At 37.3% G+C, this 14973-nt stretch overlaps 1 protein-coding gene across 1 annotated transcript in view; it reads right to left on the bottom strand.

The window, feature by feature from the left end:
- PRKCE (protein kinase C epsilon) overlaps positions 1–14973 on the bottom strand; it is a 282922-nt gene that overhangs the window by 89391 nt on the left and 178558 nt on the right. Inside the window, exons 7-10 of the mRNA XM_041477134.1 lie at positions 12624–12766; positions 11365–11461; positions 9646–9860; positions 8258–8431 (exon numbers count right to left, since the gene is read on the bottom strand). Of these exons, the coding sequence (XP_041333068.1) occupies positions 8258–8431; positions 9646–9860; positions 11365–11461; positions 12624–12766 (629 nt within the window). The remainder of the gene's footprint in view (positions 1–8257; positions 8432–9645; positions 9861–11364; positions 11462–12623; positions 12767–14973) is intronic.

Raw genomic sequence — 14973 nt, 5'->3', positions numbered from 1 at the left:
CTGAATGGAAAGTTAAATACCTGAAAGGACAATTTTCCTTCTTGTGAACTTGGCACACTATGTAAGAAAGAGTTGCAGCTTGGGCAACTTACTATGCCCATACTATGTAAGAAAGAGTTGCAACTTGGTCTTTCTTGGCTGTTTTAAGGATAAAACAGGGTGATTTCTCTAGGTCACAACCTAGATTATGGAAATATGAAGACTTACAACTGGCTGGTATTATCCTATACACTATTAAACTAGCTAAGTTTGTATGTTAACCTCCAGAATGCCTTCCATAAACACTCTTTGCATTGCTATGAACTATGTGTTAATAAGCACAGCCAAGACTTGGAAGGAGTCTTTATTATTCAAGTTTCCTCAGTTCTGAGCAATCACTTTTCAGTGACTGATCAGTTTACTAGAAGAGTACAGAAAACCTTAACAATGAGATACATTTTACGTATACATATTGTACACATTTATCTTTAGTGTTTCTTACTGTTTGTGGAAGTTGCATACACTCTTCACCCAGTGTTTCAGCCTTGGTGAAGAGACTGTGGACTCACAGGCGCACAAGTGACACGGCACTCCTCCAGAGAGACACTTCTCTTAAAGGCTGAGCTGATGTTATAGATCACCTTTGTCATAACCTTAAGGAGATAGAACCATGTGCTGAATACTTCTGAGCTTACAGAATGGCTGTGGGCTCCACTTATGTGGGAGCACAGAGAGGCTCCCTACATGCTTCCTTACACGCAAGCATGAGACTGTGGACTGGGCATGGCTACTCTTACAGAGCCCACAGTAACTATGCAAAAATAAACCCTGCATCAAAACCCCACATTTGGTTTTGCTAAAACTACTCACCCACACGGGAGATAAAATGGCATAAATAGTGAAAAAAAAAATCTGATGATGTGGTTTTGAGAAGAGGAGATAAAGCATACTTCAAGGTATACCCTACCCAGGTTTGGCCCATATGTGGTGTATGGAACAGAAGACATGTTATGCCAAAATAACTCCGCGTAGATGCTAAAAAAGCAAGGAAAAGTTAACTGAAGTTCCAAACTCAAATGTTTTGTAAATTCCAGTTCATTCCCATGGTGAAATTCTCTTGTGTACAATTATAATTTATTAAGCTTACTGTTGTTACCAAAAAAAAAAGTTGTATTAAAGTGCCCAAATGAATTCCAAAGAGAATCATTTCCTGCATTTAGAAAAGAAGCTGCAGAAGAATCAAATTTTATATGCAGTTTCCTTTTCCCTGACTCTTCCTTTGGGCTGCATTAGTTGTTTACTTGTAAGAGCAACACGTAACAAACACAGTATAAAATGTTTCCCCACAACCTCTTGCGTGTCACGGGCTTTCTTTAAATAACATTTAAAGCAGTCAGCTGGCATAAATAGGCATCCCAAGAGCTACCCATGTGAGCACTACATTTTCACCTATTTCAAAGATAGGTTTTATTGTTGCAAATTTATTTTTATCCTGAGCCTATTAGGGGCAAATTGTGAAGTGTTTCACAGCCATAAAATACAAGAAAAAGCTCAAAGGGTTCTAGGACAAGGGAGCGGTGGGTCATGCACTCAAGTCTCTTTTGCCCAAATGAGGGAACCTACAACAGTTGTAAGGATGGTCTCAGGATGTAGGTGCAGGGAAAGGACAGAAAGAAGGTAACAGCAGATGTCTGCAGAGTGACAGATCCTGTTATAAACCAGTTCATTCCAAGTGATACTGCCACAAGTCACATTACCCTTCCCACCCTCCCAAGACAAAACTAAACTGAAAGCCACAATACAGCTTTAACACACAGCATTTCATTTAAAGCAGCAATATTAAATTATGCTGCTGGATGAGGTACAGTACTGTGTTTCCACAAGAGCTGTAAGATTAGGAATGCCAGATCAGGAACCAACCAGAATGAAGTTAACACATCCATAGCACAAGATTATACAAAGATTCTGCGGACGCAGAAAGTGAGGGGACTACTCCAGTTTGAAAGTCCGCTACCCCCTTCACCCTGTTTGGATGACAGTGTTCCTGTCTCCTCTAATCTCTGCTGAAAGATAGACAGACAGACTTGCCAGAGAACTTACTGGCAAAGCATCTGGGGAGATACTCTGAAAATTTCTCCTTTCAAGTGTGCCTCAACTGGAGAAACACACTTTTCCCAAGATCAGAAGTGTTTAATATGTAATTCCAGCTACTCTGCTCAAGCAGCACCTTAAAGGCCCTTAGCTCTACCTGTTATCCTAAAAACCTCCTGTCTGCACATGATCAGATCAGGATTAAAATCCTGACTTTGAATTTTACGCTTGGCTGCACTAAGATGTCTTTAACACAGTGAACTACTGACATAGTTAACTCCAAAACCCTAACACCCAGGCATGAGGACCAAGGTTAAAAAAGAAGTCAGCACAAATCCAGCTTGCCCTCACCTATTCCATGACGGCAGTTGCAGAGTCCTGGCCACGGACGCTGACTCGGGATATTCCCGGGATTGTCGAGGCCTCAGCTGGTTACAGCAAAGCAATCCACGGAGCTGCAGCTGCAGCACTCACTTGTACACATGCAAACGAGGAACAAGCCCTAGCTTTGAGAGGGTGTGAAAGAGTCCTGTTCAGTTTGGGTGCCACATCGCAAAAGAAAAGTCCTTCCTGTCTGAAAGAGGAGCATTTAGACTCTTCTGATTGATGCTGGAGGAGTAATTTCTCCTGCGGGCCCTTGATGAGCCTGGCTGCACTGCTAGCCTGACTTGAAGTTTAACACTAAAGGGACTAATGTGAACAATGAATCTTCAGTGAGCTAACCAGCCTTTAATAATCCTTCTAGAGCAATAGCAATAACTGAGCTGCATAATAGCAAGCTTCCCAAAATGGGGTCATCATGCTGGAAACAGGGGCTTGTGTGTGTGTGAGAGAGACAATGATTACAGTATTTAATTATCAGCTTCACTGTTACAACTATTCTTGACCATAGTGTGTACTTTCAGACAATCCAGAGATCGTGGTCAGTGCATCCACACTGGGTAGCAGCCACCGGGAAAGCTAAATTTAACATATACATGACACAAATTTCTGAAAAACCTTATTCTGCCAAAATTTTGTATCTTTACATAACTTCTTAACTGTATGATATAAGAAACACCACCAGGTACTATTCTAACTTCAAGTGCTTCAGGAAATACAGTAAAGAAAGAGCCAAAATCAGTATATTTTAATTTCTTATGGTATGAGCTGCCTGTATAAACCAGGATTAGGAATTTAAAAATACCTACTATTGTACATAGTCTGTGTATGTGCCTATGTAGCAACACAGGAAAACAAAATATTTAAATTGGGTTTGAATATAAATGTGTATAAATGTGTATAAATATATATAAATAGGTACCATAATAAACAGTATAAATAACATCACTCTATGCTGACCTACAATTTTATTCTACCTTTTTTTACCATAGTTAACACTTATCTTTAAGAAACCTTTGTCAATAATTTTATATTTAAATTGTATTAAAATATTTTAGCATTAAAATAGCTAAAAATACAAGGGTTAATTTAGTCTTTTGTCTCACATGTACAAATCCACTGAAGCAGGAATAATAATGAACAGAATTGTGACCTAAAAAGTTCTAATTTGACACTAATCAGTAATAAAAGGCAATGCAAACTTGTGTTAAACTGATTACACCCATATAGCAATATCTGTATAATGGCTTTAGCTGCTTAGCAACAAAAGTACGAGAATACCAGATAAAATGGATTATAAGCTCTGATTAGTCCCAGATGAATGTAACAGTGGCAAGTCAGGTTAATTTGCACTGTATATCATAAATGACACTCTTCTGAGCTATAATGGCAGAAGACATTTAATTTTATTCATTTTTTTTGTACAAATGCACATAAAAGAAATAAGACTTTATTTAACCTTACCAATGACAGTTTTGGTCACATACTACAAGGATTCTTCATAAACTAACTTAGAAAATATGACTTTGAGAAATCACAAGCATCATGATTGTCTATCCCTTTTTTTTTTTTTTTCTTTTTATTCTACAGTTTCTTACAAAATAAATCACTTTAAAAACAGAACTCCATTTTATACCTTTTCACTGGACTTGCAAACCCTTTTTGGAAATATTTAAATACAAGCCACAGTGGAAGGAAAACCAAGTAATCTTGGTTTTTAGAGGGGTCTGATGCAGAAAGAGATTAATGGATTTTTCAGAATAACAGAGGAACATCATGACAGCTGAAATGGAATAGAGCATCCTGAATTTCAGCTTTATAAACACCAGATTTCTAGCATTACTCAGAGTGTGCTAGGTGCAGTGCAAACAGCAGAAAGGAGTAACACCTGAACAGCAGAGCTCACAACCCAGGATACAGCAGCAGTAAGGCACCAGGTGGCATGTAACAGTGAAGGGATCAGCACTCTCCCACTGGGGTCACTACAGCCCCTTCTCCATGTCCCCCTGCCACGCCACATGGCTGATCTCTACCTTACAGCACCAGATGACAGGGAAGAAGTGAATGGTCCTGCAGGCCAGCCCAGGAGCTATGCTATGGGTAGATACACCGATTTTAACACTGTAAGGAAGAGCAATGTTTTTATGGGTGGCATAAGTCTGACTATTCGCCTGTAGTAACTGACTTTGTCTACCCTTCATTTAACCACTTTTTTTCCTCTAAGAGAAATTGCTCTAATGTTGACTAAGCGTCCTTTACGAGTTCTGCAACTCTATCATTCAACAGGAACATTTGTGTGCACCAAAAATACTCTCTACTATGTCTGTTGAACATAGTGTTATGAAAAGAGAAGGTGAGCACTATTTTCAAATTTATCTGATTTTATGGAATTGGATAAAAAAAATCTAATGGCAGATGTTAAAAGCAGCAGCTCTCTAGTCTTCTAATTTTATACTGAATTATCATAATAAAGCTTTCACTGCTTTAAATAATTTAAACCCCATTTTATTTCTTAAGTATTTATTAGGATAATTCATTATAAATTATAGGGTGTGCACATACATTTGTATGCATCTCAAAGGGTAGAGGTCTAGAAAATTTTAAGTACTTATGAAGAAAGCTGACAGAAGTGTAGGAGGAATTAAGCGAAGCTACTTATATTTTCTAGACCTTTCCATAAAAAGCACTTTAATTCTCACAGTTCAGAAACAGCCAACTGATTGAAGACAAGGAAGTCTTCAGAGAAACATGTCTAGAAACATTTAAATCCCCTTTGTCAGACACCTGACTGAAGCATTATCAATCAAACCTCATGTTAATACTGTTCCACAGTTGATCCCTGAAGCAGGGTATGATCTGGGAGGGAAGAGGACACTGAAGAGGGAAACTGGGCAGCATCAGTTTTCTGTCAGGCAAGAAACCCCTTACTGAAAAATCAAGGGACCAACACACAGAAAAAGAGAACATATGACGAAGAGTGGAAACAAAATTAGACCCTGAAAATGCCCTATGTTATCTCAATACCTTTATTGAGAAAACAACACCTACACAATGAAGTCCTGAATAAACCAAAGATGATGATCAGCAAAGGTCAGTTGTTACAAAAATGCCGTACCCTGTATGCCGGGCCTTGGGCCCAGGTTTTGCCACAGGAGTGCCAAATACAGAATGCAGCATTCATCATTCATATTCCTACTGAGAGACCACAGACAAAACACAACTCAAACCTCTGAACATGCTGACAGACACAATGAACATACCCTGGCAAAACCATACCCTGTCATAGTATAAGAGTGTTGCAAAATACTGTCCAAGGGTGACACAGTTTTACAAGATATGCTGCACTAGAATAATTAAGCTCCTTCCACATAAAAATCCAGATCAGCCGAGGCCCTGCCTGTAGGTTTTACCTTTTTTCTCATGTGTAGGACTGGGTTGCAGAGCTCATTCCTCAAACTACTGCAGACAAAACATCCTGTATCAGTTTTGCACACTTCATCCCAAGCTTTGGAACTCTCTCAACTTCTATATCACTGAAGAAGATTTCAAAACCATTCCTGAAGTACAGTACTCGAATATAATTTTTTTAATAGATCTAAAATATTTATGGGGGCAGGGGTGGCTCATTTTTTCATGGGCTTAAAGCAAATTGGTTTGATCAAAGTTTGCTTTTGTATTAAGCAGGAACATGAGAACTATCAGTCTCAAGAGTATTTCTTTAAAATAAGGAAGCTAGATGGAATTGTTAAAAGAAATTAAATATATAGTGCTAAAACCACACACTTAATGTCTGTTTTTTGTGTACATATAGTGTTTGTGCGTACATATAATGTATGACATATGATATATGTCAGTGTTAGTCATTATTTGGCCCAATTTCTGAATTCCAAAGTAATTTAAAATATTATCCCTTACTTGCCATGATAATAATAGATTCATTCAGTAAATGACACTAATGAAAAGCCTGCTCCATGTAAAAAATAAATAATACTGAAATGTACTTACTGTAAAAAGCATATTAGGCAAATTTTCTGCAGTGTCTTCAGCTGATTACTGAAGGAAAAGACTGCAGCATACAAAGTCAAACTTCTACATCTGCATTTTTGTGGAAGAGGAACAAAGCAAGTAATCTCATTACATAAAGACAACCTCTGAGTGCTTTGACAATGAATACTGAGTCAACCTTCCCATTAAGTCAGGGTGTATATGACAAATACGTTCTACTTGAAATGTAAAATTTAATTCCAGCATGATCACTTCAGGGACCAGTTCTGCAAAGTACAGCCACCATGCCATGGCACACAATAGCAGCTACAAAAGTAACTATATTCTACTGCGAAACACACTTCAAACCTATTGCACTACAGCCTTTGACTCAATGAAGCTATTTCAACCACAGAATAGGTTTGTTCAAGCAAGTTTCTCTACCTGTTTTTCTACTGAACCTGAGAAAATCATTCAGTGACTAATGTACTTGGTACATTTTAATTTGTTGCCATTCATAAAAAATGCATGTTTTTAGCAGATATATTGCCTTTGCTTTTTCATATATTTTGGTGTTCGGTATTTTCGTTCCTTTAGAAAGAATTCCTTGTAAATTGTTCATAGGACATGCTCATGAAAACCCTTCGATTTTTCAGCTATGAATTTTTAATTTGATTAGGTATCACTAGGTGTAGTTTTGATTGTTTGATAAGAGACACTAGCCTATGATTTGTAACTATAAACCACTTCAGTATGAGTTCCTCAGAGCTCAAGAAAAGCCACACACTACAGTTTCTCTCAGTTAAGAGATCTGGGAAGAGAGAAGGCAGTGAGAAGAACTTCTGCGTATCTTTGATGAAAGGCTTTGGAGAGCAGGGAGGAAGGAAGAAAGCATGGTAGAAAAGAGGGAAGGAATCTCTAGGAAATCAGAGGAGTAGCAGAAGAACCATTTGTCATAATTTGCTTAATGTACTACTGATCTTTACCAATGTTCCACATCAGGCTGCTGATATATTTATTCACACTCCAAGGAGTGCACTCAGTCCTAAAAGTCCCTTTCTGTTCATGGAGCTTATACCTCACCCCACTACAGTCTTTTAATCACTTCTTTCATCTGAAATGACATGCTTAATTCTAGCTATAAATTTTAAAATAATATGTTAAAACATTTTAAGAGTATGTTTACACATATAATAAAATTCTGAATGTGAAACACCCTCCACAGACATACACGCCTTCCTGGGCCACTGCTTTGTGCCAACTTCAAAGCATATAAAATGCTAGCATATTTTCACTATTTTAAGAACTGTATAAACCTATTGTTTGCTGTTTCTATATTCAAACCACTATAATCTGGATCATACTAGCCATTTTCCTACGGCTTTCCCACTGCGCTATTCATCTTTCCTGACAAATTTGATAGAAGGTCTTTTAGTCATTGCTTTTCTGCAATTCTACACACAAGTATTGCACACTGGATACTAAAAACATTTGTACTTAATTCAACAAATGATACACCCCATTAATGTACCAAAGAAACAGAAAATGGCACCTCAGTAGGTGCCATTATTGTGTATTTTATGCATGTGGGTTTTAAAAATTTTTAAACTCATTTACTGCCATCTCCTGGTACTTGCAAGGTAATAGTAGTTATGCTTTTTAACAGCAGCTAGTACTCCTGTAAAATACCACTGAAATGCCAAAAAACTTACCAGAAATATTTTCAAAATATTACTGTACTTTTAATGCTGTTTTCTTTCAGTCTGGAAATAATCAGTGTTATTCCTTGGGCAGAAACTGGTAAAAGACTCATGTAGCTTACCTTTGTCTGGAAGCAGCAGTAAAGTTGTGTTAAATATGGATGTTTCCGTGCTAATGCCAGAATTCTCTTTTCTGTCATTGTACAGTCTACATCATCATCTTGAAGTATGACATCTTTCTTCAAGACTTTCACTGCATATACTTCATCCTTTCCTTTTAGCTCGGCTAACATTACCTAAACCAAAGAAAAATTCTCTTTACGTATGAACAACGGATGCCGTAAGTTCAGGGTTTCATATGAGTTTGACTGCACTGAGAATAGAAAGACAGTTACATATTTGCTTAAATGAAGCAGCAATAAAATAAAAAGTAAAGTACTGTAATTTTAGAAGCACATACCTCTGGTATTCTTTAAATTTGAAACAGAAGGTATCTGTTCTGTTTGTTAGTTAAGTATCTTAATGAGTAGCTATTTGTGAGGTCTCAAAAACTAAACAAGGAAGGAAGTTGATGTAAAACAGAAATTTATTTCCCACTTTTATCTCCCACTTCTGGTAGTGAGATTTGAGTGATGGACTTTGTATACAATCCAAAGTTACCATTCCAGCTGCTTTCAAGTTGTTGATTTTAACTACTACTATTGTTTAAGATTCAGGCCCTATATTCTGTTTAAGGTCACTTCTGGCTTGGAGCCAGGAAAATTTTCAGAGAAAGGATTAGAAAACAGGGACACAAAAGAACTGCTTCAGACCTGCTCCCCTGCATGTGAAGTTCCCGTAATATCAAGAAAGGAAGAGTGTACTTCTGAAACAGATTCATATTTCTGTCCACCTCTTTGATTCCATGGTGCACAACAGTGTGGAAAGAAAACCTGTAAGCCTTGCAAACACAGCAATGCCCCTTGCACCCTCACCAATTCCCTACTACGGGAACTCTGGTGAGTTACATCTCTGCTGCTTACACTGTATTTTGGGCAGCTGTCTAAGCCCCGTCATATCTGAGTGGAAATGCTTCAGTTCTGCTTCCTCCAGCAACAAACACACCCACTGAGGAAAAACAAGTATGCACAATGTTCTGTGAAATAAGTAAACTAGGAATTATCAAGAACGTGAATTAACCCCACAGCATTACTCCTGACCTGATTTTTTCTGCTTGACCACAAGCAATTTTGTTGAACAGTATGTATGTAACTGTAATGAAACTCTGACATTTTGCTGCAAAAGGCTCAGCCATAGTTAACAAAGTGAGCTAAAGCACAGACAAGGTCAGCTCACCAGGACACTGATACTTTTGACCTGCTGGGTAAAAGAAAACCCCTAGGCTGGAAGCACTTTCTGAATGTCAATATGAACACTTCCAAATCGGTACAGTCAAGACTACCCCTGAACACTAGCTTAAAAAACAAAAATAAATAAAAGAAGAAAAGAAGGGGAAAAAAAAGCTACCCACCTTTCCAAAGCTGCCTTTTCCTAATACTTTGATGAAGTTGAACTCTTCAAGACCTATTCTCTTGCTCTGGGCCTGTTTGACCTCCCCATTTTCACCATTCTCCCCAGGTTTGTTAAGCTGGTTGTCTGTTGATGTTGTAGCTGTTGCTCTGTGTTCTTCTCCCCGATTGTCAAAAGATAATGCTTTCCTAATGTTGTTTTCCAGCTCTTTGATTTCTGTGGAAATGCAAGGAAAAATTAGTTTTGACCAACTTTGTCAGAAAACCAGCCTGTGTTAGTCTGTATCAGTGTGGGAAGGGACATTCATCATCTCTGAATGCTGAATGTGTTTAAGAGCATTCTGTGGTTAATGATACATGTTTAGCAAACTGCTTCTCCACCTTACAGTAATCAGCCAAACCCCTGCTCTAACAGGAAGGGCGGCCTTTTAAAATGAACTTAAGAAGATGACATATCCAAAACTTGAAAGATAAGTCAGAATAGTAGCCAAATAGTTGTTCTAGTGACTTTGGGTGTTCCTGTACCACAGAGAAGTACTTTGTTTTGAATATCCCTATCTTCCTGTAGCACTTACTCATCTTCCTGCTTAAGTATTTTAGAGCTGTCTCCAAAAGTTCAAAGGACAGTTGGGCGTCCCAGTCCTTGAAGTCAACATGAATGGAGCATCTTATTCAGCTCCAGCTGTTATCAGATGCCTGCCAATAAAGTGTTTGACCACTTCCTAGTGCTGCTTCAAGCAGCAATTGTGTAGATCTGCTAAATGGTTCTGAAGGTTTCTCAGTATTAAATACAGAGAGCCCTGGTGACTAACAGTCCTCAGGGTCTGCCCCAAGCTTCTGCATGGCACTTCTGCCTGATGACCTTGGAAGTAACAACTTTACTGCACAGCTATAAAGGTCAAATTACAAGGAGAATAAGAACAAATTCTTGGTTCTTGTTTTAAATAAAACATCAGATATTTTTAAAAATTATCATTTTATGAAAACAATGTTTTGTGAAACCAAAAGGTTGACAAATTTAAATCAGTTCTGGATTCAGAGGTCACAGATTTCTAATTTTTAAAAGCAATTAGATCAGACTCAAAAAATGCTGCTGACATACACATTCTGTCAATCAGCTGCTCAGCTCAACGAAATCAGGTCATATCAGGGAAGATTAAAATGCCTGTGCCCAAATCTATGTATAAAATAAATTGCTGAAAGGAAGCTCGGTTTTAAGAAGCCTCTAGAGATCACATGGACATGCTAGCATAGCCTGTCTGGATGCAAGATTTATTACTACTAACATTCAACATGGAATTACAAGGAGTGAATTTTATCTCAAAAACTTATTAACAGATGGGTTTTCAGGTAAATAAAGGCTCTCTCTCAAGTTCTGTGTTACTATTTAAAATATTTTCCAGTCTTACAAGAGAATACATAAACTACTTCCATAAATATATTTTGTTGACAAGGACCCATATAGTAAAGTTAATAATATCTTAAGATGATTGTTTTATAATTTTCCCTTTAAAAGCCACCTATTTTCACAGATTTGAATTAAATGAGAAGCAGGCCTTTTTAGAAAAGATTTTACAGTTCATAACTTTAAATGCTTCAACTTCTGGTAGTAACTGCTTTATTCATTTGCATCTACAGAGGTTTATGATCATAGATTTTTTTTACTCCAGGAAAATGTGCGACAAAATATGTTAGATAGGAAATAAAAAGATTTGTTTGACCTTGATCACACGGAGATGTTGGTGCTGATTTCGACCTATCTTCTTCTGATGACGCGCATCCTGGAACTGGTGGTTGAGTCTCTGCACCTGCAATTAGCTAAGAACAATTCCAAAAGGGGTGATCTTCCTGCGCCATGAGGAAATGTAATTCAACAACTTTAGTTCAAAAGTAGAAGTATGAAGGAAAGTGAAGATCTTTTATCATTATGGATTCCCACTGGCAGAGCCTCAGCCATACAGTAGATGGCATCACATGAAATGGAAGCCATAATACAAAGAGAGAAAAAACAGGCAACTGAAAGAAAAACAGGTTCTTAAGATGAAATAAATGCAGTGTATATACCCAGTGAGTGGGAAAGTTTTAAGAAGCCACCATGAGTCTGTATTCAAATTCATCCACTAAATACATTTAACTGCAACATGCATCAGCAAGCACTGCAAACTACCTCATGCAGTAACAACATGACGACACCTTTTCCCAGGAGTGTCAGATCAATTAATTCACCCTCGAGTTTCCTACATTTCTGAAACATTTTAAAACAGCTTACAGGGGATCCCAGTGTGCAAAAAGCAGGAAAATGAACAGAAGCAACTGTCAATGTTGAAAGAAATTACGGCACAAATTGCCTTTTTCTGTGAGACCAGTGGGTCTGTTGTGACAATCATGCAAACAGAGATACAAAGTGTGGGCCCATTCTCACCCAGTACACATCACTCAGGTATAACTCCATCAGTTTTGGATGTACTTGGGGTGATCTATGCTTTTTATTTCTACAACAGCCTGGTCATTCCTACAAAAGGCATGAAAACTCTAGAACTGTAATCTGGCAAACATCTCCTCTTCATGAGAATCAGCACATTGCTTGTTTATCAACATTTACAACACTATGGAGGGAGTAGTGCTGTCTGCTAATCAATCAATCAATTATTCAATGACAATTCTGAGCCACACCAGATATTTATGCTTTTAACTGTTGCCAAACATTGTCTGTCTGTCAAATGTCCTTCCTCAAAATCCTTCCAGAAATTATAGACTAGAGACCTGCAATCTTGTACCAGGTCAAAATAAATTTCATATCAAAGTTCAGAATAGGTGATTTACACTTACAAAAAACCCCTAAGTCTTAGGTACTGACATATTAAAAAATTACTGTGCAAGTCATTTGAGTAGGATTGAATTCCAACTAATAAAATTACAATATAGTCACACTTATCTGGGTTTTTTTTTTTTTTAATGTGACAATATATAGTAAAATTACCTTTTTCCTCCTCTGCCCACTATTAGTGATCTTATCTGGAGTGACTCCAAGATCTGCAAGAACTTTAGCTATGCCTCTAGCATCCACTCCACAGTTTGGTGCCACATTTGTTTCACAGCGTCGATGTACATTCATCTTGCAAACTGCAATGAAATACAAAGTAATCCAGTAAACAAAATACTGTCTTGGCATTCATTTGCCTTACCTAAATCAAATCTTAATGGACCTATCAATAACTTTTTCAAATAAATACAATCTCAGTAGCAAAACACTTAGCTGGATTTGAAGGTATACTTCAATGCTAATATAAAGCTATTAACGTGATTATCATTCTTCTGATATGATAATGTAGAGTTGTATTTTCATACAGTGCCCAGAACAGACACAAGGACAAATGAAACTACTGAATCATCCTGTAACTTTTAAATTAATTTGAATTAGAAGGAAAGACCTTCAGATTGTGGATTTTAACTGTCCACACAACATTAAATCCTTATGTATTATTGCTTCTTACACTATTTCACTGAAGTAGATTAGCTTCTAAGGTAGGCAGCCATAAAACTCACAGCGCTTTAAGTTTTAATAAAAATTAAGGGTTAGACACCTACTTTATTTAGATGGCAATCCTGTTACTAAGCTCTTTCCCTTAAATCTCCTGAAACGATTATATTATATTAAGGAGAAAAAAAAAGGCTACTTTGCTTCCAGATTATGGGGCAGAGGCAACAACACAGCTTCATTAAAACTCGTGGAGTGGATTTGTTAGGACCAGATGACATTTTATCTGAGACTTCAGTGCCCTCTTGTGGAGAGAGGCATAAGGAGAGCACAGCTGCAAGTGTGATTAAATCCTACATTAATATTCAATTGTTCAAATTTCTCACTTCTTTATTTGTTAGAGAAAAGTAAATTATGAAAATATGTATTTATAAAGTTACATTTCATTATATTTTTTACCAGTAAAGCTTTCGTTGTACAGCCCATTAAGAAAGAAAACCACATTTGCCTGAGAGAGGCACTGAATCTGGTCATAACCATGCACTTCAGAAAGCTGGTGACTTTCCATTTTAAGTACGTTTCAGCTCACAAGAAGAGCAAAAAGAAATAGCTAAACATGATATTTTCAGTGAATGTACATTCAGTGACAAAACCTCAGCAGTAGGTAAAACGTTTGAACTAGGATCCATAGACGAGGACATTGAGGAGCCAAAGTGCTTGAAATAGCAGGAAAATTTTGTTCAGTCCCACTTCATGAATGTATTTTGTAAAAAGATGCACAGGAATAACCACTGAAAGAAACCTGAAGAAGAATAAATCTCCGTTATATGCTCTTCATGGTGTTAATAACCACACTGAGCAAGGAAGTACACCTCTGAAGGAGTCACTCAGCACTTGTTAAAGAGAGAAAACCAAGCAAAATGACATTTTCAGTTCAGGTGAGTTCTAGATTTCATGCAGAAAACACTGCACTTTTATAGACAATAATTTTATGAACATGAAAAAAGCAACACAGACTCTCTGCACTATTGTTTCTATGCATCTGCTACACAGTATGAGAAACAACAGTTAAGACCAAATGAACAGTATGGTACTCGAGTTAGAACATTAAAGAGAATTCATATGGCCCAAATTAGGTAGAGAGATACTATAGCTCTGGTTGAAAAAACAGAATCAAAGAGGAAAAAGCCCAGATTTAACTGAAGAGTCTCCACTGAATGCATCTCTATCATAATTAAGACAGCGTTTGAACAAAATCTTCAATAGGTGCAAATAGCATTTAGAGTCTAACATTTCCTCACTGTTCACTAGCTGGAATCACAAGGGAAGGCTTGAACTTCAGAAGTCTCACTGTGTATAACTTTGCTGTGAAAGATCTTCTTTCCCTTGCTGCTCAGCAACTTGTGACATGAAGCACCACCATGACATGATCATGACCTTCACCTATACTTATGTGTCATCCTAAATACTGCAAAGGATGTATTTTTATAGATAATGTATTTATACATGCAGGTGTGATCCCATGTTTCTGATGTTGAGAGAAGTACACAACATGATTTTTGTATTTATGACAATGGACCTATCCATTCCTAAGGCATAACAAAATGAAAATGCTTATCATTCCACTAGGCACTGCTTCCTAACAACCTGATAATCATTTCCTTCATTACATAATTTCCTTTCACTTACAAATGGAAGTATTTCATTAACTATTTCTAAAATATTACTTTGCTTTACAATTGTTTGTACTCTTTTCTCACCCCTTACACGGACTTGCCCGAAACAGTAAGATATGGAACCCAACATTTGGAACTCAACTAAAATGACATAAATGCACCTTCCAGCCATATTT

This window comes from Pyrgilauda ruficollis, unplaced genomic scaffold, assembly GCF_017590135.1.
Source record: "Pyrgilauda ruficollis isolate IOZ18807 unplaced genomic scaffold, ASM1759013v1 scaffold4, whole genome shotgun sequence".
NCBI classification, from domain to species: Eukaryota; Metazoa; Chordata; class Aves; order Passeriformes; family Passeridae; genus Pyrgilauda; species Pyrgilauda ruficollis.
Note: the sequence above shows the minus strand (reverse complement) of the source record. Positions and strands in the feature narration are given on the sequence as shown.